The following is a 26,813-nucleotide window of genomic DNA, read 5'->3' as shown; positions in this document are numbered from 1 at the left end:
AAAGTCATGTTCCAACGGCTAATTTAATCCACTGAAAACGCGCAAATGTAATTAATTTTGCTGTCATTGATGAGATGGTACAGACATAAACATCGCCGCTGCCAGCGGTGCCCATCAAACCGTATGACGCCGAGCATGGGGGTGTTCGTAGACACTGTTCCCCCTAAATGAGTTACTGCAGCCACCCTAACTGCCCCTGATCCCTGCAGGGTAGCATTTCCGTGCCAAATGTCATTATTTTCTTTTTAGATCTAGGAGTAAAGACACTCACAGTGCGCTTAAAGTTTAAAAATACATACTGTCACATCCTTTGTTGTTTAAGTAACACGCTCCTGTTGGCTATGCCAAGTGCACTCACTTTTGAACTTGGCCTACTACTCACCGTTTCCACTACAATGTGCAAGAATAGATGGTCCATTTCAAGACAAATGCTCAAAGTGTTCAAATAACTGTGGATTTAAACAAATGGCACAATGCAATATGGCAGCAAATGTATGCCAAGTGCAGTGTGGGAGTCGACTAGCGAACCACTGCCCGATGGCGGCGGCGGCGGCGGCAAGCGCAGTGACAGGAACATCCAATTAAGCAGCAACAAAAAACGGGCGGCAGTCTTCCCTGGCAGAGGTCTATGCTAACGAGCTTGCTACTCACCGCCCGGCGTGTGCTGCGTCATCGCTCATTAGCTCGCTCAGCTGCAGGGCTGCTGAAACAGGTGCGACGGGCCGACCACCTTTCGCGAAGGTCCGGATATGGCTGGGAATATTCGTAAAGCTGCTGTTTTTCCTCCTCATTAATTCTCTGGGGAATGTTGCTCCTTTCCAGCTTTTTTCCCTTTGGACATAGTGACAACCAACAGATAGAAATGCACGCATACTGATTTCAAAATCTCTTTGTTTCCTCAGCCATACCTTTGATTCACTGAGAAATTTGAATACACGGTTTCAAAATATCGGCCCTATTAAAATTGAAGATTATAATGGTATATACACAATTGGGTTCAGAATAATTTAAGTCCACTTTAAAGTTGCCTATTGTGTGTGTGTCTGTCTGTCTGTCCGTCCGTCCGTCTTTGTCTGTATGTCCGTCTGTCTGTCTGTCGTCTGTCTGTGTCTTTGTGTCTGCGTGTGTTTTGAGATAACCTTTTCAGTAGCTGCGCTATTATTAGCTTCAACAACGCAATATTTTCATTTAATGATGTTGCATTCATTCTTTCAATTTTTGTCGAAACCATTCATGCTTTTAAAGGTTGCCTGGAATTCACTTGCATGAGTTGAGTGGATTAATGTGTTTTTTTAAACTGTGCATCTTTTATTAACCTAGAATTTGAAATGAACAATAGAATTGAATTAAATTGACTTGAAGTTTTTATTTCCATCCAAACAAATGGATACTGCACATGCTATTCCAAACCAAGGACATAAAGAAAGTTTTTATAATATTGAAATATTTCTTATTCAATGGTACTAAGCCTATTCATGTCAGACAATTTCAGTTTTGAATACATGGGACTACTTGACAAGGTCATGTTGCCTTATGCTGAAGAGAAAATTGCCTCTGAAATGGGCCTTTCAACAAGACAGTGACACAGATTCACCATTTCGTAATGCATCCAGCCTCATTATTAAAAAGTATTGTTAGCGCCGATACTGGCCCTTTACTTTGGCCTACTACAGTTCAAATAATCCCAATCGAGAACTCATACGTTTTCATTTTTTTTCTTCATGTGTTGTTTTGGACGAGATGTGCAGAGTTTCCAGTTCATGCATGGAAATATTTTTTTTTTTAATCACTCTCTGCTATAATTCTGAACCGTTGGTGGGAGATGCACAATATATTTTAGCCGAGCAGGCAGGACATGTGCCGTCCTTCACAACAATGAACGTGTACCTTTTAACGATGGAAAAGTGGAGAAATAATCAAATTTAATAACAGCAAGCGCGCGCTTTACAGCTTTTAAGGCTATTGCAACGTTTATGGCCCATTATGCAGCAAGAAACCGAGGGCCAAAAGTAGCACTTAACATAAATAACTATTACGTCGTCTTCCATTAAGGCTTATTTTTAGTTACGGCTGAGGCTACCTGTGGGGTCGGACCGCACTGCAGGTGTTCCTAATGTTTTTTGCTGCATAAAACAATAGAAACAACTGTCAGCAGGATGCAGTGCAGTTCTATCCAGCGATAATGGAGGCAATGTGTCTTGCAGGAGATAAAACACGTAGCATTAATCAAGCCTGGCTGCTAATGTAATGCTAATATTTCCGCTGCGGATAAGATATCCTTTGTTAATCATGTATGGGAATTTAATGAAAAACGATTTAGTTCCTCTGGGGATTGAACCCACTACTTTGTGTGTGTAGTACACCTGCACACATACTGTGTTAATGTATAACTTGGGGAAAAGATTATGGGCGGCGACTTGTTAGCACAGCATCCTTGGAGTTCAGAGGTCATGGGTTCATACCCGCATCCCTGTGTGGGTTTTGCATATTCTCCCCATGCTTGAATCATGAGGGCTCCAAATTGTCCTTAACGTGTGTGAATTGTTGATATATATGTCGTGTGATGGATGGATGGACGGGCGGGCGGATAGATGGAAAAGTTGAGTGGACTACTTGAAAAACAATTTATCTGAATTTGTTGTTAAATGTTGAAAAATAAAAAAAGAAATGTTTTATTCTATTGGCTACCAAAGACACGACTTCCAAATTCCAAACAAAGCTATTGTCACTTTGAGCATTTCGATGGAAGAAAATAGACTCTCCAGTTTTTTAGTCTTATAAGTCTTATCATGACCCAGAGATGTGAAATAACATTAAGGAGCAGATGTGACCCTTTGAGAAATGTTGGTCCACCATCAGGCGTCTGAAGAGGGGAAAGCGGTGCCTCAACATCAACACTGTGTATACTCGAGTTGGGGACGCTGCTGACCTCGACTCGGTATGTTGTGAGTTGCTCACAAGAATTCTTTGAATACCTACTTAATCCCACTAACACACCATGAGGACTCACAGTCTGGAGCCTCTGAGATAGGCTCTTCTATCTCTTGGGTTGAGGTTGCTATGGTGGTCAGAAAGCTCCTCTGTGGCACATCCCTGAGGGTGGATAAGATCAGTCTGTGGTTCTTAAAGTTCTGAATGTTGTGAGCCTGTCTTGGTTGATATGGCTTTTCAACATCTGGGTCAGTCCCTCTGGATTGGCAGTAGACTCTCCGTTGATGTGAAGAGGGAGTTTGTCCAACGTGACAGGACCCGAAAAACGATTCAAAGTAATTATGTTGATTTTTCCGATTCAGCCGCGGAATGGATCATTTATGTAGCGTGTAAGATATGTCATCATTTTTCTAACTTTAAAACAGTCCGGCGGTCAGAGGAAGTTCTGTTATTAACTGGGTATGTTCACGAAACATTGTGATCCACAATGCATGTTGGGTTTTGCAGAGAACAGCACACTCAATCCATCTGTGTCTCCCGAGAAAAGGACAAGAATAGCCCGTGATTAAGCCGCAATTGGATAGCCACGTCGTTTCTGACGCCTCACTCAATGGAAAGCGGCTGAAAAGTGTTTGAAATTACAGATGTGGGATTTAAAATCAAAGATGGTGTCAATGAAGATGACGTGTGACTTCTTTGTGCTGAAATCCAATAAGCGGCTGTCGTGGTGTCAAAGCGAGAGGAATTCCTTTAACAAGCCTCAACCTTTTACCAGAACTGGACAAGGACACTGTGAATGATTGGGCTTTTTCAGAAGGGGTGGCGATGAGAGAATAATGAATGACAGTCAAGAGTGATCCAGTCGATTTGGTTCCAGGGCCAATTTTTATTTCCAGTAGTTAAAACACAGGTGTCAAACTCAAGGCCCGGGGGCCCAGATACGGCCCGCCACATCATTTTATGTGGCCCGCGAAGACAAATTGTGCCTCAAATTCGTGTGTCATTACTAGAATTGTAAATTGTCTTCACTTTTAATAATATCTTCTTTTTTTTTTAAATATTTGACGGGGTTTTTTACTCGTCTGATTTGAAAACGAGTTGTCAGTTTGTTTTGTAGCTTTTACTGTATATAATATGAGGTGCTCATACATTGATTTGTGTTGACAGTCAGAATGGCCCTCCGAAAGAAGCTATGACTACAATGCGGCCCGCCAAAAAAAGGAGTTTGACACCCCTTAGTTATAATATTGTTTTTGTGGACTGTATCATTGAGACAAAAGGTGTTGGCCCAATTCAAAATAATCAAATCATTATGATGGAAACGGTTTAAGTAACAACTAGCAGCCTGCAAATGAAGGTTATTCACTATTGTTATGTTTATTTGTACTAGTTTTAATGTTATGTGAGTCAAAAGTTGAATATTATCAAACAATGTGGCTGAAAGATGTGTTCTGGATTGTCTGAGAATGAATAATACATTTTATGCCATCTGTGATTGCCCTGAGCAACTTTACATCATCCATAAGTGGACATCTGCATGTAGTTCCTTACAAACATAATTTGTGCTCGTTGATCTCCTGCAAGAACTTCACCCAGCTAAACTATGCGCCTCTCTCATGTGCTGAATGTAAAGGGAATGAAAGGAGCCGCCTCCAAACAAGTTGGCTGCGTTTTTGCCCACAACGTTGCCAAAGCCCGATTCTAACTTTGTGTGTCTGCAAAAATAGAAAAATGGAAGAAAACTCAAAGGAAAGAAAATGCTCCCTTGTGCATAGCTAGACCGTGGCGCTGTGCCCCATGTGACTACGCCCCCGTAACATATGGGATTACGTCAAGGCAAAGTTTGTTTTGTTTTTTTTACACCAGAATGCCTTATATTAGTAGAACTGTCAAAATGAATATCTGGGTGACCTCAAACTTTTGAATGGTAGTGTGTGTGTAAGTAGAGATATTGTCAAAGAAACATACTGCAGTAGCTAATGCAAAAAAATGTAGACTTGAGAATTGCTGACATTTTAAAAACCATTGTGATTGTGCTCCATATGAATCAAAATCAGATGTACTTTGAATGAGGAGATGTACTTCACATTCTACCTTAATGTCAAGTGCTCATTTTAATCCAAACTGTAAAGTACTTGAGCAACTGTTTCATCTGAATATGACATTTTATTCTATTTAATAATGAAGCAAGAATTATTCATAAAGGATAAAACATGAGGCGCATAATAATAGTGATGATCTGTATTGGTATTTTTGTTTACATTTAGGATATGATGGCAATAATGTGTTGCTTTCATATTACGTGCTAACTATTCATGCAATGTTTTCATCACATTCACATGAAGTTACATACTTTGTGGTTTTATGTATCTAAATTTAATTAACTTGAGTAGCTAAAAAGAATAACTAAAATCACTCACCCTGAAGTCATGGACAGTAAAAAGACATGTCATCTTGCCTTCTGCTTTTTATGTCAGCTTCTGCTTTGCAAGCATAAACTGTTAGTCTACAAATACGTTAACCGCTGTTAATCGTAAAATTCTTTCACACTCATTCTTAATATTAAATAGCGCCTAACCCGGCAATGAATTTTGTTGCAGATGCACTTGACTTTTTTTTTTTATTGACATTAATAATTGTCGTATGTTATGAGGGGTATTTTTCAGAAAAGCTGCTCAAATTCCCAAATGTTTTGGATTAGGTGTTATCAACATTTGCCAATGTGTTGCTGTGATATTGTGTGGCAGGTGTGTCCCCAACAAGTGCGAGCATGGCGGCCTTTGTTCGCAGACGTGGAGCACCTTTTCTTGCGACTGCTCCGGAACAGGTTACTCGGGAGCGACCTGTCACGATTGTGAGTTACTTGTCATTTTTTTCACCTTCATAGCTGTCTGCTCATGCCGACATTCCCCTTAATAAATATAAATAATATAAATACAAGGGGAAACAAGTTTTGATTGGACTTGATGAGATGACTGAACACATTTTGTGGGTTCATCATGCGGGCAATAAACAGCATGGTTATTAGACTTTTTACATATTTTTTAACATTATTTATATATTAATATCCTGTATCATCACCTTGACATTTGCCATGCAAATGTCTCTATCTCTTGCAACGGAATACTGATTTACTTATTTTTTATGCTGGCAAACGCAAACCTCTTTTTTGTGTGTGTGTGTGTGTGTGTGTGTGTGTGTAAGATAGAACATGACAGACAGGAGCATCCCTTGAATTAAAAATAGGCAGAAATGAGTATGTATTAAAAGCACGGCCGCCGTGGATGACAGGGTAGAAGAAGTAAAGCATCTTACTGTGAGGCACATATAGTTTACATTTTTCAAATCTTGATACTTCCACTCTTATCTACTGCTCACTTGGGAAGTGTAAACTCAAGTAACCCCTAAAAGCACAACTTTTCCCACACTAGTCAGGAACATTGCTAAATTAATGCGGGGGCAAAATAATTACATTTGAAAAATCCCACACAAGTGTCATAAGGTTATACTTTAATAATATTTTGCACTGGTACTTACGCTCTTAACCAGTACATTGAAGCATGCTTTACCCACTAAGTTTGAACGTTATCAATTTATATAAATTATGTTCAAAACAAACAACAAAGAGACAATAAACAGCGTTATTTTGTGAAAGCTACCATCTCTCATCTTGGAGTAAAAACAAAAAACACCTCCTGGATCAACATCAAAAATCACCTCAAGTGTTCCCTGGCTCAATGCCACAGGCTTTCATCCTAATCTGCTCAGAACTTTGTGGATATATCTTGTTCAAACAACAAACAACAAGCTCATTGCCAAAGAAATCTGAATGTAAAATGCTTTTTTGATGTTGAAGCTTCCCAGCAGAGCCATCGCAAGTGAACGTCAACATTATCCATGACAGGGCTCCTATTTTCTATTAGTATGATCATTCTCCAGAAGGAATGAGAACGCATTTAAGTGGCAGTAGCAGTATTAGGTAGTGAATGGGTGAGGCGGCCGTGTAAAAATACAAGAAATGGCTCTCAGAATGGTGCAATGTATTTCTACACCACAGCGATCTACAATTGAAATAATAATCATGCTAACGCTGTAACGACGACAGCGATGGATGGATGGATGGATGGATGGATGGATGGATGGATGGATGGATGGATGGATGGATGGATGGATGGATGGATGGATGGATGGATGGATGGATGGATGGACGGACGGACCGACCGATGGACCGATAGATATACATATTTTGATGTGGGACTTTTCCCCATAACTATGCTTCATTTCCAAGTACAGTATCTAAAAGTCGTCTTCAGGCCCTGCCCTCTTTAAACCTGCTGCACAAAGACAGAGGTCAGCCACAAAGTAGCTGCGGAAAAAATAGATAAGGAAACGGTCGATGAAATCTCATCAGGGTCATAAAGTCCTTGTATTATTTTTCATTTAGAGTTAATGGGACTATTAGAGTTGAAAATTGTTCTTCCCTCTTTGCAGCCATCTACGAGTCATCCTGCGAAGCCTACAAGCTGACCGGCGGCTCCTCTGGCTTTTATTCCATTGACCCAGATGGCAGCGGCCCCCTAGGGGCCACGCAGGTGTACTGCAACATGACAGGTGAGCCCATAATTTCGCTTCGTGGTGTGCTAGCATGCAAGTATCCTATACTAAACCGAGGCCGAATGTGCGCAGTTATCAATATTTGAATCGATCCTTTGAACACACAAATGCTTGCTTTTGACGCCGCCCAGAAAAATTTCAACTTTGCAAAGTTAGACGCACCACAGGAGGTGGGATGCTATTGTCTATTGTGTTTTTTTTTGTCTGGGTTTTTTTTTTCCGCCTTAGCTTTACATAAAGATCCCACGACTTGACCTCAATTACAAAATACATCCGAGATGCAAATAGCTCTCAGCATGACGACCTGTCATGCATAATCATGACGTGAGTGGGGATTTTCTCAAAGGAAGTGTAAACACGAAGACACGGTGTACTGCAAGCTCAGTTAAGATAGAGTCCTCATCTAATTTCACTTGACAAACAAAGGATCAGCTAGTTGGAAATATTGTTTGTTTGCTATTTTCTTTCTTAGTTTTCATGCGGAGGGGGTGGCTGACAGGTGCAGAGGGGAATTAATTAGGTTTTGCACGGATGGTAAATGTCAGCGAATGCACAGATGGGCCTCGTCTGTGATGTTGAGCTATGTCTGCATTACAAGCGAGTGTCATCCTCCAGCCTGGAGTACAAACCACTTTATGGTGACATTCACTAAATATATCCAGGGTGATTTACAGATTTGTATTTATTATTGCAAAACACATAATTCAATCCTGTACATGAATGAGAAAAGGAGCACAAGGGTGCATTTTCATTTTTTTTGAAATTGGAAAATAAAGATGCCAGGCTCTTTTGTTTGGAGATAACCAACCTGTGCAATGTAATATGCACCCCAGCTGTCAGTTCACTCGACACCTCTCTCTGCCGGCAGTCGTTTCAAGATTCATGACCAATTAATTTATGAGCGGACTGCAGAATTAGATGGTGCAACTGAGCCGAGTAATCACATTTGAAGCGTAGCATTATAAAACACACAGCTGCACTGAGCGCAGGTTTAACTAACACTGGATGGGAAGGTTAATTATTTAATAGAAGTGACTTGGTGAGTCAGACCTGCAGCAGTAATTTAATTGTTGTTCCGGAAAACAAACCTGCTTGCAAATGTATCTTTTTATGTGTGGGTAAATTGGGGGAAGTTGTTTGAAATAGGTTTGTGGAGTCAGATGAACTTGTTTTTTTGGTAGAAGAGAAAGTTTGGACCGTGTTGAGCCACAACAGCACCGCTCCAGTCCAAGTTCAGGCTTCATCACTGCAGAGGCCTCACATCATGGTGCTTGACTACGGCGCCTCGCCGGAACAACTCCAAACGATTGTGTCAAGGTCAGAGCACTGCCAACAAGAAGTGGTTTACAACTGCAAGAGGTCCCGTCTCTTCAACACAAAAGGTGATGCCTGTTTTGTTAATCTCATGATTATACTGCACGAACAACCTAACCTACTTCTTTTAACACCATCCGGCAGTACATTACTTCCTTTATCCCAATCAGGAAGCACCTTACTTAGTCTAACCCAATCAAAAGGCACTTGGCTTCCTGTAACTCAATCAGGAAGCACCTGTCTTCTTGTAGCCAATCAGGTGACACATGACTTCCCGTAACCCAATCAGGAAGAACCTGACTTCCTGTAACCCCGGTACCGAAGCAATCTACGTCTTTTAACACCATCAACAGTATGTTACTTTTTTTGTTATCCCACTCAAGAAGCATGTGACTTCCTATCAGGAAGAGCCTTACTCACTCTAATCCAATTAGAAAACACATGCTGTGACCCAATCAGTCAACACCTCACTTCCTGTATCACAATCAGAGAGCACTTTACCGTACTTCCTTTATAAAAACTAAAATTAAAAAAAATAAAGAAAATTAATGCATAACCAACCAAATCTCAGTGTGTTAGTGCGTTAGTCCTGCCAGCCCAATTGTGTAATTGTCTTTTTACCCTTGACCAGAAAGGTGCTCCACACTGTGGGGCTTTACCTATCAACCCACAAGGAGGAAGCACTCAAATGTCTGTAATCCAGTGAGTTGGCCTCTCAGTTCCTTTAATCAAATCTGGTAGCATTTATTAAACCAATCAGATAGCACCATGATCACTGTTATATAATCAAGTACATGATTACAGCCAAGCAATATTCAAGCAAACTTAATCACTTTACTTCTTGTGTAAGCCAATCAGGAAGCAAACACTCCAAGTCAGGAAATAATCCATTCCCTGCAACCATATCAGAAGACACTTTTCCCATGCGAACACTTAACTCTCCTGGGCCCAAAGGGAATTATGAGATCTGACCATTTAAGTAGTTGTAGTTTTACTATTACCGTATTTTCCGCACTATTAGGTGCACCGGATTATAAAGCGCACCTTCAATGAATGGCCCATTTTAAAACTTTGTCCATATATAAGGCGCACCGGATTATAAGGCGCACCTTCCATTTTAAAACTTTGTCCATATATAAGATATATACATTTGGCCCGCGGGCCAGACTTTGGACACGCCTGCTGTAGTGGCTCAATATTAGTCCATATATAAGGCGCACCTGATTATAAGGCGCACTGTCGGCTTTTGAGAAAATTGGAGGTTTTTAGGTGCACCTTATAGTGCGGAAAATACGGTAACTGAATCAGTAGCTTTCTGTATTACTGTCCAAAACCAATCAAGTAGTACTTGCTCTTTCACTAGGCCAATCAGGCAGCGGTTTGCTCAAGAATAGCATGAATCAAGCATGTATTGAAATCGAAACCAATCCCTCCTAGTTTTGATTGTGAGCTATGGGGCTTGAATCAGAAGAGAAAGTTCTAGCTCCATCAACACAGTCGCTTAGTTGTAAGTAAAGATGTTTTGCCTCGAAATCTCCCGTGGAGCGATTCCAGAATGTGTCATTGTGTTTTGCTTGATTGAAACTTAAAGACACAAAGAACATTTGTGTGCCAGGTAAACACTCTCCCGACGACAGCATCAAGCGACTTTATGGACATTTATCGCGTTAATTTACAGGAAAGACAATCAACGACAGCTGTTGCAACCAGCCTGCCGGGTTTACAGATGCCTTCTTGTGCCAACAACAGATGAGCTCGCATCCAGGAAAACTCGCCTTGCCTAGTCGAGGAGGCTGAATTACGTGACCTCCTTCTGCCAGCTTTCCCGTCAGCCTCTGCTGTTCACTTAAGATGCAGATGTTGTTCAGGCATTTAATGTCCGTGTTGTGATGCTCGACCGTAGATGATTCGAGTAGCAGGTGTTCCTCGCTTCGTCTGACTGATGTTCGTCGCCATGCGGTCGTCATTAAGACAACAGTGAAGAAGTAATTACGTTCCAGAATTCCGCCAACGTCCTGCTGCTATATTTAGAGTTATTGTGCAAATGCAAGACAGTCAAGTATTCACCCTAATGATATCGTGAGACACAAACACATTTTTCTTCTACTTATCGTGCAAATCCCAAATTGCCGTTGCGTATACGAACATTTATTATTCTTCCACTTAATAGCAGCTCCCTTTTGCGTTCTTTGGCTATGTTGTTGAAACGCTTTTTGCAAGTTTATCCAAAATCAAAGCGATAAAAGCAAAGGTACCAGCGCATTGCGTCAGAATGTTTACCGAGCGTCCGAACGGCTGTGATGTCACAGCTACTCGAGGGCATATTTTGTGCTGTATACGATGCAAAAGGTGTCTCATTGGGACACTTATGCTTTTGTTTAATTTTTTTTCTTGTTTATTTTCAATAGAAGATTCAAAATTGAAGGGATAAAGGCAATTTTTCCTAAGTAAGCAGCCAAATTGCTGTAATGACATCCTTTCTACTTAAAGGACGAGAATCAGAGGATTATTTTATTATTATTATTATCTCAATTTGTTTATTCCTTTGGCATTTCGGCTGGACCATTCTGAATAGCAAGCAATTTCACATTTCTTATCACCTGCATCGATTTTTACTACCTGATTGGAAGGCTATGGGCATTCATTTGTCTTTTTTTTGCTAGTGGTAAGCATTTTATTTAGTAAGCAGCAAAGCGGGCTTTCCAGTCCTCCACCAAAAGTTTGACATTTTCGCTGCAAATCCAATAAAACAACGTGCATGAAACTGATTAGTTTGCAGTTTGTATTTTCAGTATTTTCTAAGTGTCTAACACCCAGATTGTGTCGTGATAAACACCACAGGGCTCTGCTATCGGACCTTGGAGCAGCACCTGCTCAACAAAATCAAGCTACTCATTCATTAATTTGCAGTCTCGCCAAGGTTATCGCGACATCTCAAACAGAAAGTATTGATTGTCGCCTTTTCTTATTTTCGGGGGCCTGATTAGTGTTTTTAAAATAATCGGCACAGAAATCAAACCAATCAAGGATGGCAGCTAATGCTAAAGACAATGAGGAATGTTTTATTTCCAACCTTGGTAGCCCAAACGTTAGCTTGCATGCTAATGTTGCCATCACCCATATTGCTTTTCCTTGTTGTCTGCTCTTTTGTCGTTGCTTACAAAGGAACTTTTTCTCATTTTGCTTTTAATAAGGCATTGGACTGTTAGTCATAGGTCATTGCATCCCATTCAGAGGTGATTTCAGAGAGAATTGCTGGTGTCTGAGTCCCGCTGTGTGACTTAGACTAATATGACTTTTGTGGCCATACATAAATGCGCTGCTTAATGCGGCCCTAATGCATGCTGGATGGGCAGAGAGCACTGCAGCATGTGACACTTGATTATGTTTAGTGACAAGAGGCTTAATGGGCTTTTCCCTGCAAACCGGCTTCATTTGCAATGCAGGCTTACGTGTCTGTGCGATGATTGAGGCCGCCGTACTTAACCCCGCAGAGGAGGTGATGAAAGGTCTTTTTTTTTTACGCCGTGGCATTCCGTTACATTCGCGGGGGGCTTGTTAGGCATCGCTAGCTGTTGTAGCAGCTCCAACATAAGCGTTCTTTAAGCACAACCTTTGTGTTTGTGGAGTTGTAAAGTCACTTTGGATTTCAAGGCCCCAAATGCTAAGATAAAGCAGATTTTCTTCTCAAAGCCTTGCAGCTGCATTTAAGTATCAATATTTTACAAGCAAATGAACCTAGTGAAGGACTTTAAAGTTTAAAAGAGTTCCAGATCTCATAGCATCTGTCCAAATGCATTGGTATAAACCCCCTGCGCATGCATGCTGAGTACTGTGCAGATGTTAAAAGCATCTTCTGTATCTGCTCCTCTAAATTTAAACCATGTGAAAAAGAAACTTGAGATGGACAAAACATAGGAAATACAGCTGAAGGTCAAAGTAATTCAGTAGTGACTTTGAGCATCCTCTCGGGTCTTTGTGGCAACAAAAACAAGGGACCGACTCACAATGGTGAAAGAAACGACAATTCTGATCAAGTGGAACAATATGCCAGATGGTGTCTGAATTCTGGCTCGGCATGATGATCTTTGGCCCGTTGCCCAAACTTATAAGGTCGAAACCGTCGTTTTGTCCTTGCGAAAGTAACAACTGGGTCGTGCTCGGGGATGTCTTCTGGGAATCAGTGAACAGCGTAGCTGCAACTTAACGGATAACCTTCACCTTTTCATGTCAGGCATACCTTGTATTGCCAATGTTGTCATAGTAGCGGTTTGTAGCTGTGCGATATTTTTTATACACTACTTAATGCTTAAAACCATGTTAACACCAAAGCAATCTGCTTCCCTTATCGTTGGCGCCCTGATCGGATCACTGATCAAGATCACAGTCAGGGATGACCTAATTTTTAGGATACCAGCAAAACATCTGCTACGAAACCGGTTGGAAGTGGCCATTCGTTCCTCGTTTCACCATGTCCACTTTGCAAACCTTGAATGGTCTCCAAATCAAATGCCAGTCGGCTGATCGGGGTTAAGACTGACGTCATTTTTATTTCGGAAGCTGGAATAGGTGAATTACAGTGTCAATTTATAGGGAAGAATTATTCACGGATTTTCGCTATTCACGAGTTTGGTATTAATGCTAGATTTTGCCAGATTATTAGTGATTATCTGAACATCTGGTCAGTCGCTGTTGATGGTAGTAGTCTGTTATTCTGACAACGCTCCTACTGGGGACACTTAATTCGCACATTGTATGTTTTGGAAGCCATGCCAAGGACAAACTGTTGGCATGCATTCCCGTGTTGATACTCCAAAGACTGTCGAATTTTCTCCTTTGTATAAAACTTGGCATAGCGGCTCGATTTTGCCTTACAACTCGATGATCGCTATCTGGTCCATTGCTGTAAATTGAACTCTTGTCAGTTGTCCTGTTTTAGGGTTCACGTCAAGGATGAATTCTTGGCATGCATCCATAGAAGAGAATAGGCACCTTGGTATTACTGTTGAATTTTGCTGAAGTAGACGATTTCTGCTTTTCTTTCACGGTAGATGGCAGTCCAATGTCTTGGTGGCTGGACCGGCAAGGCGAGAAGCGGAGCTACTGGGGAGGATTTCTGCCGGGAATCCAGCAGTGCTCCTGCAGCCTGGAGGAGAACTGTGTGAACATGAACTACTTCTGCAATTGCGATGCCGACGCTGACATGTGGTACGTCGCAGTGATCTCGACATTTGTTTTCCTCCATGATGTTGTTCTGTACGTTTTAAAACAATGTCAGAAAATGCTTACGATATGTGGGATCATTCAATTTTAAAGCTGAACCCCCATCCAGTATATTCCATTTTGAAGATATAGATAAAATGAAAAGTATTTGAAATTTTGTGAGAAGCAGCTAAACCTTCATTTGAATTTTGCTGTATTAAACGCTTGGAGTGTCTGCATTTTGTGCGTTAATCCACTCCAAATCCAGCCCGGCTTCAGCTCTGTTTGCATATTTCCAAAGGCGCTTGTCTCCCTCGTGATGAATTGCTTTAATGTCTTTACTCTGCCTTCTGCACTAATGTAGAAGAATGGGAGCCTTTATCTCGATACCCGTCGAGGCGCCCGGGCCCTGAGGGACACCCCCCTCTGTTTGTGTTTGCTTATTCACTCATTTGTTCGATGTCTGTCACAGGGCCAACGACACGGGCGTCCTCTCCTACAAAGACCACCTACCAGTGAGCCAGATAGTGATCGGAGATATCGGCAGAGCCGGCTCGCAGGCCGTCTACCGAATCGGCTATCTGCGTTGTTATGGAGACAGTAGGTGATCACTCATATCCTGGATGAAGACCTTGGCCAGAGGCAGAAAAATGACTCTTACAGAAACTTGACTTGGCCATCAGTTTAGAGACTGGAGTAGAATTGACTCATTTGTTCAAGTTTCTAGCAGGGATTTAGACTATAATGCAATGTCAAGTGGTACAGTTCGGTTTTGCAAATAACCATTTGAGAAATCAATTTGGAGAATGAGATTGAAAGAAAAGTTTCTTGTAATGTAGAATATATGTATATAAATGCTCTTCTGGGGAAAAAGGGACTTCATTGTTATCCTATTGAGGCTTAAAAATGAACCGTGCATGTGAATTTCTTATCATTTTTAAAATACAGTAAATCTTTTCCTAATAGTGCAACTCATCTCTCCTCCAGGGTCCATGTGGAATGCAGCCACTTTCTACCAAGAGTCGTCTTACCTCTATTTTTCCACCTCACCGGCCGAGCCTGCCTCAGACATCGCCTTCTACTTCAAAACCAGCGCTCCCTCTGGAGTTTTTGTGGAGAGCTTGGGCCTCAAAGACTTTGTCAGAGTGGAGCTCAGCTGTGAGTCAACAGTCATGCGCCATAGAGTGTGCAACAATGCACATAAGCACCACAGCATTCAAACGATATAAATATTGGCTATGCTGCATGAATAAAATTCCAGCTATTATGGCTTTATAAACAACAAACTAAACATTATTTTCCAATATTTGTGGTAATGCAATTTGGGCACACAAGTTTAAAATTCTTGATATTTTTCGTAATGCTACACTTGAAAATGATTTGAAAATAGTGCAAATTTTATTATTCAATTTAATTTGCAAACATTGTCATTATTACTATGGTTATTTGTTATTTATTATTATTTTATATTTATTTTTTTATTCATGAAGAATAGTTCCCATCAAAAAAAAGTATATTTAAAAAAAAGTTTGCATGTGGGGATCCATTGTATAGGAAAACAGACAAAAAAACTATTTATAAAAAAAGAACCAGTTCCTTTTATTCTATGACAACACAAATGCTGTGCAAAGCAACATACTATGGGTATAAATATATAATAGACCTTCGCAGTATAGGGCAAAGAATGTTGAAAGAGCTTGAATTTGACCTCAATAATACAAAGCTAGTGAGAGCGTTGAAATATTAGAAACTTCCATTGAGGCTAATGCAATCTGCTATGAAAATGTATGTAAATAATGAAAGAATGCACTCTGTGAAGCTTGTACTTGTCTGGCAGCATGACAAATGCACACAGAATTTCTATTCACAAGCAAATGCGGCCGTGGATTGTAGTCAAGGTGATGGTGGTGTTATTTACTGTTGATGACAGGGGAGCTTTGCCGACAAATCTGAGCAGGGAGGGGGGGTTGTGCCATCATTTGCGTCGAGGGAAGAATACTCATCCGAGTCAGATTCATCCTATAATGTGTGTCTTTGTGGCCAATCAGCGCCATCCATGGTGTCCTTTTCGTTTGACGTCGGAAGCGGTGCGGTGGTCCTCTCCGTCAAGTCGCACATGCCCCTGAATGACCGCCAGTGGCACTACGTAAGGGCGGAGCACAACGTCAAGGAGGCCTCGCTCCAGGTCGACCAGCTTCCTGCACGCTTCCTTTCTGCTCCCGTGGACCGTCAACTACCCTTGAAGCTAAGCAGTCAACTTTTTGTGGGTAAGATGGAGTCTTGTATATTCCAGCATGCTCTTGACTTGACTTTATTGACAAGTTGTCTGTGTATGCTGAAGTGTCCGCTGCATGCATCACAATCACAGATCCGCACACAAAAGTCATGTCAAGGCCAAATCACAAAGTCTAAGTTCTGTCCAAATGGTCGTCCTCGCTCGTATGAGGTTTACTATAGCTTGGACAAAATTGTAAATTTTCTACTTGTCAGAGTGAGAAGAAGATAATGAGATAACATTTCAAATAAGTTCATAATTTGATTCGTTCTCTTACGGTTAATTACGAATTCAAAACAAGCATGAAATAAAGTCAATCAAGCCGTTAATTCATCATGACACGCGGCGAAATCGCTGTCGTCGCAGGCGGAACAACGTCTCTGCAGCGGGGTTTCCTGGGCTGCATGAGGAGCCTGATTGTAAATGGGCGAAGCCTGGACCTGGAGGAGCGGGCCAAGGTGACGCCGGGCGTGAGCGCTGGTTGCCCCGGGTACTGCAGTGGCTCCAGCAGCCTGTGCCACAACAGGGGGCGCTGCATCGAGAAAAGCAACGGCTACGCGTGTGACTGCTCCCAGTCTGCTTATGCCGGGACTTCTTGTAACCAAGGTAACGCTCCGTTCACTGCATTCTGGTCAGGGATATTGTGTTGCAGTCTTCCGTATCGCCTGTTATAATTAGAAATGCATCAGGTAGCAATACTGTTGCACCATATTCTCACTTGATAATCCCAGGTGTCCCATAAAAAAAACACACACACAGCTCCAATGTTGTTTATTTTCAGTTGGTAAAAAAAATGGAAAACGTGACGTTTGTAATAACCAAACAGAAAGCTGTTTCCCCACATCAGACTATTTTTTCATTGTAAAATGAAGAGAGCAATATACGCTGTCATCCCTTCAATATTGTTGCTGTCGGATGGAACACAAGTTGGTGGATCAATATTTTCCCCCATGTTCTGTCAATGCTGTACATCGTTGCTGTCCACTGGAAGGCACCCATTTTCTCGACCGCTAGTCCTCATTAGGGTCGCCGGGGAGGGCATTCATCCCGGCTGTCTTCACGCTCGAAACAGGTCACACCTTACGTAGACTCCATGTGGCTGATGAGTGTTCCGGTTTGGCCATATTTGGTTATGGGCAGCTCCCATCTGCTCCACTGTTGCGCAGAGGTCGAAAAATTTTCCAGAGAGGACATGATGACTTGCGCGGTAGATTAACTCAGAGTTTGAGTGAGTCTATAATATCGTGACCTGTGATTGGCCGAGTAGCCCTCTACTAACTAATCATGGAAATGTTTGTTGCATTTTTTTTCTGTGCACAAAACCTGCTGATTCATTTATGACGTTCATTCAGGCATTCTCCTAACTGCGTATAAAAAAAAACAATTATTTTTCAGATGAAGTTTTTTTTGTGATCAACAAAATATATCAAGCACTAAGGGGGCTCCAAAGGACTTTGATTCTGATTTGATTCTGTGTGATTGCTTTCGTGCATTTAAATCCATTTGTTTTGAGACTGATTTTTTTTTAAAAGCATTGAATAAATATGAAGACTGCTATGTTACCTTCTCAGCTAGTCACTGTGGACTCCCACTTTAACCTTATTCCCACACGTGTTTCGTGACTAATTAGTATATCCAATCCTCTGACCCTAAATTAGGGATCCATGTTATATAAATGGCCTTCTTTAATAAAGCGGCCAGTCAGACAAACACGAGGGATTCTAATCCTCTTACTGGACACAAAGTAGTGACAGCTAACATTTGCACCTACTTATTACTGAAACGATTTCAACAAAGTCCAGCTCTGTCACCTTGACGAAACATTCAGCGTCATATTTGTGTCCTCTCTTGCCACCGTCCTCTGCAAGGATTAAGGCAAGCTTCTTATTTCTCTGGAAGGCCGAGTCCAATCATTTGTTCCCCTTTTTCCCTGTAGTGTGAAGATTTCACTCGGCCATTTTTTTTTTTTTTTTTTTAACGGCCCTGTTGGGCTCCATTTATTTTATCTACCGCGACGCGCTTCTTTTATCTTGGCGATTCGGTCGGTAGGTTCGCCTAAACGACTTACTGTTTCGGATCATTGGTTTTTTTAGTCCCTACCATCCCTTGCAGGAGAAGACTCTTGAGAGAGGCACATGTTTGCTTTCTTGTGACCACATTGTTACCAGGAACCATTTCTGCTATAAACACCCTGATGGCACTCTATCAGATTTAGGGTACAGAATGTCAGCAAGTAGAAGCTCAGAAAAACATTGTCACACCTCAGACATTCACACCTATGGGCAATTTAGTCTTCAATGAACATTATATGCATATTTTTGGAATGTGAAAGAATAGAGGTGTACACAGAAAATGCACACAATCACAGGAAAAACATGTCAACTCCATCCGGCGAATTCATAACACAATGTAAAAGTCACAAAAGATCCCAAAGGAGTCATTTAATTTGACCAATGACCAATTTTTCTTCGACCCACCATCATCCTGTCAGAATTATGAAAAAAGCCAAGTAGGCATGCAGTTCCTTTGCCATTGGATAAAATGAGTTCTAGTTACCACGGTGCAATTTCTTATTCCAAGTGTAGTAGCCTCAAATGCTGCATTTGGCTGTGGTTGCATAATTACAGTTACTAGCTTGAGTTATCAGTACACGTTTGGACATGCACCCTTATTTCAAACAGTACAAGATCTTGAAATCTGTCCACTCGCCCGGCCGGCAAAGAAATATGGCAGCCAAACCAATGATGTCTGTATGTAGAAAGAAAGATGCCACGTGGTGCGATGGTAGGACGATATAAATCAAGCGTGACTTCACAGCGTGACGACAGTTGTTCGATTCTCATTTGCAGGCGCTGTCGTTGACGGCAAACAAATTGTTTTTTGGGGGGCCACATCGGGAACAAAAGAACATTATGTGCTCTTGGCGAGGACGTTTCACGATGAGGCCATACAACATACGCTTAGTACATTTAATGCGGAGCATGAGAGCGAGTACTTTAATAGGGTGGGGTCATCAATGATGTTTTTTTTTTTTTCCATACCTAAGGAAGTCTGGTTGAAGTCCAATAAACATGGAAAGCCGCCAAACAAAATATCTGGAAATGAAAGGATTTACTATTGAGCATAAAGGCGAGTTCAGTCAGAATGACTTCTTATTAAATAAGAAAAGACCACTTTATGAGGAAAACGTACGCCACGACCGCAGCTTAGCTTGTCGTTTTTGTGATGTTGGTTTTGCACAGGAAAAATCCCGACAGCTCGTGTGTAGCTTCGAAGAGGACCTTGCGCTCTAGGTAGATCGTGTTCACCATGGAAAATACAAAATGTAATTCAGCCCAGGGTTTGATAAATTCAGCTATTTCCATACACTCCCATACATACAAAATAATGAAATGATTTTCCAGGAAGTGTAAAAATTAGTACAAGGAGTTACTTTGAGTCTTTTTCATTTTCGTGTCCAATGGTTTTTTGAATTGTGATTGTGGTGTTTGCGCAGAGGTGTCGGTGTCCTTCGACAAAGAGTCATCGCTGACCTACACACTTCAGGAGCCTTTCTCTGTGATGCTGAACAAAAGCTTGCAGGCGGAGAGCAGCAGCAGCAGTCGGGCCAGAGAGGACTTTTCCTTCAGCTTCATCACCTCGCAGAGTCCCGCCTTGCTCTTGTCTGTCAGCACCCTCAGCCGCCAGTACATTGCTGTAATTGTGGCCAGGAACGGTGCGTTCACACAACCCTTCAAAAATCTGGGGTCACTAAGAAATATCCTTATTTTTCAAATAAAATCACTATTTTTCAGCGAGGATAACATTAAACTAATCAGGAATACACTGTTACTGTGGTAAATGAGTATTCTAGCTGCAAATGTCTGTTTTTTACCTATATAGGCGTATAAAGGCCAATTTCCAGCAACCACCCTTGTTCTAATGGTTCCATCGTGTTTGCTAATTTTCGTAGAAGGCTAATGGATAATTAGAAAACCCTTGAAAACCCTTGTGCAAATATGTTAGTGTTTATGAAAAACACAAAATTGCCTGGGTGACCTCACCGGAGGTGTACCTCTGTTATGTTGAATAAGCCAACACATTTTTAGTGTTTACAAAAATGCTCATGTTGGGTTAATTGAGCACAAAATTGTTTTCACTGATGTTTTTTGAAGAAACACACTTTTGAATGTTTAGTAGACTCATTCACGAAAGACTGGAAATGGTCCTCCAGCTCTCGGAAAACAAGACATCTTACATTTGTTCAATTGTTGTCAACGTTCTCAAAAAGGCAAAGTAGCATCTACTTTCGATACTGAAATCCAGATTTCACAGAAAAACCTTGCTAGGGTTGTTGATGATGTCTTCAGTGATTATGGAAACATCGATATAGATTTTTCCAAGACTAAATTGTTTTTAGAATTTAGAAAAACTAAACCTACTTGTCTTCAATATTTACAAAAACAAGCTAAAAATCGAAATTGTCTATTTGTTTTGCCAGATACGTGCTCGGTTTACTAAGGACTAAATTGTCTCCAAAGCTGACAATAAGAAAAAGATTTGATGACTCGAAAATTCTTTATTCACGAAAACATTTTTTAAGTTCTTTGAAAAATAAAGTGTCATAAATATTTATAAAGCATTTTATATATATTTTTTTTTAGGCCAGTCTCATAAATGTTTATAGAAACAATAGCTTCTACAAAAATGATTATGTTTGGTTCTTTCAAGACTAACATGACTTTATTTTGAACAACAACAAAAAAAAACGTTAGGTACTTTGAAGACCGACTTGTTGTCAGCTTTTACAAAAACACCTACGTGTCTGCAAAGCACGGCATCCTTCCTATTTCCTCACGCCACTTGTTTTTCACACTTGTCAGTCCATCAGGCATACGCAACTGTGAGTTAAATAAAGAGGGGCCACGCGGTTCACATTTGTGCTGTTTGTGCTTTGCATCCAGGGAGTCTGCAGATCTGGTACCACCTGCAAACGGACAGGAAGCCAGACGTCTTCTGCCCCGCCGCCACTAACCTGGCAGATGGACGACTCCACCGAGTACGAATCCACAGAGTGGAGGAGAAAATCTACGTACAGGTGAGGCGGGCGCAGGTGGATGGACCCGTGTTCAAATGTCATCCAGTAGCAATGTGCTGTCTGTCAGAATGCATTAGCATTGATTAATTACTTTATTATGCAAATTGGGACTTTTTCACAAAGGGCTCGTGGCCTGGTATTAATGAAGCTGGCCGGATTGTGGGGAAAGAAAAAAAAAAAAAGAAAAACTCCCCCGGGAAGAACTTTTCAAGTGTTTAAAAAGTGCTGTGGGGTATCTGGAGCCAAACACTTTGAAAAGACTTAATGACAAATAGAGGATGTAATGTGTCCTGCTGACTAAGGGCAACAGCATGGACGGCCAGTTTAGTTTATAACTTTGAAGAGTAGCCAAACATCATGGAGCTGTTACAGCTTCAAAGGTGCCAAGGATAACATGAGTTATTTCCACGGTGGTCCTCGTAAAGATGGTCTGGCTCCAACGCCAAGTCAGCGCCAAGAGTCAGACGCTAATGCTGTAAGCTAGCTAAGCTTCCGCTGTTTTATTGTCGTCCATAAGCCAGCTATTATAGTCGGATAGGACGCTTTGGACAAGCATTCAATTTTCTTCTTCCGGACGTGTGAGATGCATTTGGTTTTGGTGGGCTAACAGTTGTTTACAGAAACACTAGGGTGATCAAGAGAATAATTTCAGTTGTTTTCAATCAGATTTATTGAAGTCTGTGTTGTCGGCAGTGTTTACTAAAACAATTGTTAGGTTCATTGCCTTGCTTCAAAGCTTCCACTGCTTGATTACCATCCAAGAAAATCAAATAATTCATCATCTCAGTATTTACAATATAGATTTTGTATTATTTCTAAGTTTTTGTTGATTTGCTTTCTCTTCAAACAGGTGGACCAGGACATCCATAGAAAATATACCCTATCCTTTGACGGAGAACTAGTCTTGATCAGAACTTTGTCGTTGGGTAAAGTTATCAGTAAGTCGTCCATTTTGTTAAAAGTGCCAACCAAAAGCTACAATCGGGTACGATCCCACCATATTTAAACTATCTGTATCTCCACAGGGTTGGACACATTCCACGAGGAGGTAGCTGAGGCAGCTTCGAAGGGTTTTGTGGGCTGCCTTTCGTTGGTGCAATTCAACAACGTGGCACTGCTCAAGGCGGCGCTTACCAACCCCGGAAGCTCGTTGGTTACAGTTCGTGGTCCATTGGTCCAATCGAATTGCGGTGCACTGGCAGACTCCTCCTCGCGATCTTTGCAAGGTGCGCTGCGGGTTGACATTGAAATTTGGTGTGTTTGACCTCTCAACTTACTGGAACACACTAACTGGAACTGGAAGACTAATCAGGGTTGAGAAAAAAAAGAATGCAGCAATGTCCAAACACCCCACTAAATGAAAACCTGCTCTTGAACGTTCTTGACATGGCGGAGAAACTTAATCTTCCAGCAGGACATCGACCCTAAGCACACAGCCAAGATATCAAAGGGGTGTCTTCAAGACAACTCCGAATGCCCTTGAGTGGCCTAGCCAGAGCCCAGATTTACAGTAAATCCGACCAAAAATCTCTGGAGACATCTGGAAACGGTCGTGCATCCAACTTGATGGAGTAAAGGAATGAGCAAATTCAAAAAGACTTGAGCCTGCAATTACTACCAAAGGAGCGTCAACAAGATTTTGAGCTAGGGTCGTAAATACTTACAGCATACAATGATGCAAGAGTCATTGTACTGTGATGTTAATTGGTCCTTCCATAATCATATTTGAAGACTTAGTGTCGTTGCTTTGCAACAGTCCATGCAGGTAAGGTCCCACTAACGGAGGCATGTTGAAAATGACACTAGAGGGCTAGACAGTGTTAAAATGCTCTCTTGTGTCCAAGTGGATGCATGGAGAGTCAGCTCCCAGCATCAGCTAGCAGAAGGCTACTAATTTCATTCACGTCATGTTGATTTATGAACATGGGACTGTGTTTACACCTGGCTGAGATGCAATCGCAGCGTGTGTGAGTCTTGGTGTACTGGCATACCCCACATAAACAACATCCAAATATCCTATTGCCACCTTTTACAATAATATTAAGGCTCCATTCAGGAAATGTGTTTTGTGTTTTTCCAGATCAAACTGTGACAACAAATAATGGAAAGAAGAAGCACGAACGTGATACACAAAATGATGTGGCTGTCATAGCAGGTATGTCAATAATGGGATCAGTGTTGTGGGGTCTACTGACCATACATTGTCTAAGTTTACATGGACAATTTTTTTGAAATCCAATTATGATCGGGCACACTGCTTTTATGGACAAGTTGAGCCTCATTCTCCGGCCATGACTCACCGATTTACAATGCACCCAACTCACATTAGTGCAGATGGTACATTTTGCCGTAGCAAATGACTCCTGCCTTTTTTTTTTCTTTCCCAAAACATTTACGCACTATTGCTTGCAGTTTTACTGATGGCGGAGCAAAGAGCAAATGATGTTTATGAAGGGGAAGAAAAAGCACAACTGAAACTTCCGCAACAAGTCCAAGTGAACCGAAAATAATGCGTAAAGTGAAGCAGTATGTACATACATTAGTCTAGATAGTGAATTGTTCCCAAGCTGAAGCATTCCTGAACTGAGTTTCCACTGAATTGATTAATTACTGGACCATTCATTGTGTTTATTATTTTTTGCTGAGATTGGGAGTGCTTGACAACACAGTACAGCGTCATGTGCGTTGTGTCACTGCAAATGTCAACAGAGAAATCTTTCTTGTTTGAGAGGGCGGGGAAATTCAAGAGAATCGATGACTAACCGAGGCTACTACAACACAAATATGGATTTTTGCGCCAGTAAATAGATGGGGTGCCACAGTGTTTCGGTTGCTTGGGCCCACTTCAAAATACTCAATAAAGTGATGACGTTTAATATGGAACGCAAATTGGTTTCTCTACGTATTCTCATCCTGCAACATTATGATCATTTGACTGATTTTATTTGTCGATATTTTGTATAGTGTGACATACAAAAATAAAGATCCAATATGAGATGTATCAAAAAATCTCAGTAACAAAATATTGAGAGGTGGATTCATAAATCTTGTGTATTTCTTCACTCTGGTTCTAATAGTTGTCTTTCTATAGGCAGCAAAGTGGCCCACCACTTGTTATTTCAAAATATAATTCTTCTCCAAGGTATGAATCAAAATTGCATACATTAATTTTCTGAACTCAGATGCAGTGTAAGTTATTAAACACCGCTTTTGGAAAATAAGAGTATCAAATTGCTCCCTTTTAAAAAAAAAAAAAATGCAGTTTTGTGACTTTCAGTTGGCCATGACATAGTAAAAGAACTGAAGTCTCAAATAACAAAATCATTTTGTAAACCCCCCAGCCTTGAAATATTTTATTACATACCCATTCCCGCAATTCAAATTACTCCAATAAAGCAAGCGAAATGGTCGCAAATGGCCAGAATGGAGCCTGAAGGATTGATATTGTGTTGATTAGAAAACATATTACAATATATACGTATATGCAATCGATGCAAACTACAACCACAATAATGAACATTCCTGAGTGAGTTGTTGTTGAAACAGAAAAATCTATACAATGTCCGGCTTAGCAAATGAGAATCTGTTCTCAGTTGCCTTAGCTGGATAAATACATGTTGAATAAATCCAGTTAAAAAAAAATAAACTATGCCTTAACCTCTTGTGTTAGATGACATCAATGTGCCAATGTTTAATTTTAACAGCGAAGGTAATAATAGCATGACATGCATCAGTCGTACGCACATTGTGTGAAATGAGTTGATCCGTGACGACCTCTCAAGCGGCGCAATAATCAATAATCACCCAAGCAGTTCCAAATCATTTTCATCATCGTCAGTGGCGGCAACATTTGCTCGCTCTCCCATTACATCCCCGGCGCCGCTGCCGCCATTAGAGCCCTCACATCCTGGCCTTTTGTGCAGCTTATCAGCGTGCCATCCTAATTGACTTTCCACTCTAGCATTTGCGGGGGTGACAGTCATTTCACGCAAGCCTTTATTTATGAGATTGTTAGCAAAAGTTACCTCGCAAATGCTGATTTAATGATCTTTTCTATTGTCCTAATGGATCCTCCCCCGCTGTCTCTTAGGAGTGGTCACAGCGGCGGCCTTCATCGGCGCATGCGCGCTAGCCGCCGCTACTCGCCTCCTTTACCAGCGCCGGCAGGCCCAGCGTGACGACGTTGTCAAGCGGGAGGGCGCCCACGCTGTATACATGGACTACAGGACTGAGACACGCCCCCACGTTTCGGTTCGGGAGAACATCAAGGAATATTACATCTGATCTTCGCCTGACACCGAAGCTTGTTGTACCCGAGCGTCCCTCACGAGAAACACTTTTGACGCTGGCTTCGGAAGTCCCTCAGATACATCCCCGGATTAGAGAAAAAAAAAAAAAAGTCAAACTAAAGCCTGCAAGCTGGAAAAAAGACCACCTTGAATGTGTTTCAGCGTACAATGGCTTTATTTGATGTGGGTGGAAGTGCAATTGCAGTTCCTCTTTTTTACACAGCAGAAGATGAATGTTAGCCTTGAGGGGACAACGGCGGTGCAAAATAGGCGCATTAGAAGCTTTCCGACGCGCCGGATATTCTCGCATTTCCACGGGAACTCCAGAGGGAATGTGCACGTGGCTGCCGTCGGAAAAGAAATAAGGTCAACGCTGACCTAAAGTGTTCGAGTGCCTCGTTTAAATACCAACCTTTTAGAAAAGGAACATTTGAGTTTTTCCTGCCCCCGTGACGCTCGCCCTCGCTGTTTGGACATTATAACGAGCACAGGACGCCAATTAAATCCAGGAGGTTCAGCTCTTTAGCTGACCTTGTGCACGGATCTAAACCCCTTCATGCTTGGGAGTGTTTCTGGGTTTCATGTGGGCTCCCTCGGTATTCCTTAACGCACCCTCCGGGCTGCATATGTTTAGTTGTAGGTTGGCAACTCCTGAAAGTGTGTCCTTCTTCTCCTTATGTATTCTTATTTTTCCAGTGTAAGAAAGAGATGTATATTATATCCTGAGGGAAACAGTGAGGCAGATCATATAAGCAGAGTAATAAAAGGATTAAAGTATGTGAATAAAAATGAACAGTGAATTGTGACACATGAGAAAATGTGCGTTTTCTGAGCGTGGTCGGTTTCGATTAGGACGCCGTCCTACTGGGCAAGATGGTGCCTTGGCATTTCCGGAAAGGTGGCTGATGGGGATACGCTAATGGGATATGGCAGAGTTGAAATGTGGCACCAGATGGTGAAACCAAGGCTTCCACATCTGGTCGGGCGTCAGACCTTACCTCGACATCTGACAAGGCCTAAATATTTGACCAGGTCTTGACATCTGATTTGGCATAAAACATCTGAACAGCCCTCAACATCTGACCAAAGCTAAACAGATGACATCCGACGA

The 26,813-nt window shown here is 41.5% G+C and overlaps 1 protein-coding gene across 1 annotated transcript in view; it reads left to right on the top strand.

Moving 5' to 3' along the window:
- The window catches only part of LOC119115157 (contactin-associated protein-like 5), a 63,890-nt gene extending 37,382 nt beyond the window's left edge, over window positions 1–26,508 (top strand). The window contains exons 11-24 of the mRNA XM_037239427.1: window positions 5,679–5,785; window positions 7,423–7,542; window positions 8,727–8,927; window positions 13,911–14,067; window positions 14,534–14,661; window positions 15,049–15,219; window positions 16,110–16,328; window positions 16,703–16,942; window positions 19,833–20,051; window positions 21,280–21,413; window positions 22,264–22,351; window positions 22,439–22,639; window positions 23,494–23,568; window positions 25,504–26,508. Coding sequence (XP_037095322.1) covers window positions 5,679–5,785; window positions 7,423–7,542; window positions 8,727–8,927; window positions 13,911–14,067; window positions 14,534–14,661; window positions 15,049–15,219; window positions 16,110–16,328; window positions 16,703–16,942; window positions 19,833–20,051; window positions 21,280–21,413; window positions 22,264–22,351; window positions 22,439–22,639; window positions 23,494–23,568; window positions 25,504–25,697 — 2,254 coding nt within the window. The 3' untranslated portion in view covers window positions 25,698–26,508. The remainder of the gene's footprint in view (window positions 1–5,678; window positions 5,786–7,422; window positions 7,543–8,726; window positions 8,928–13,910; window positions 14,068–14,533; window positions 14,662–15,048; window positions 15,220–16,109; window positions 16,329–16,702; window positions 16,943–19,832; window positions 20,052–21,279; window positions 21,414–22,263; window positions 22,352–22,438; window positions 22,640–23,493; window positions 23,569–25,503) is intronic.
- Window positions 26,509–26,813: the final 305 nt, after the last annotated feature.

Source organism: Syngnathus acus, chromosome 21 (assembly GCF_901709675.1).
Source record: "Syngnathus acus chromosome 21, fSynAcu1.2, whole genome shotgun sequence".
In the NCBI taxonomy this organism is placed as follows: Eukaryota; Metazoa; Chordata; class Actinopteri; order Syngnathiformes; family Syngnathidae; genus Syngnathus; species Syngnathus acus.
This window is presented reverse-complemented; position numbering and strand designations above follow the sequence as displayed.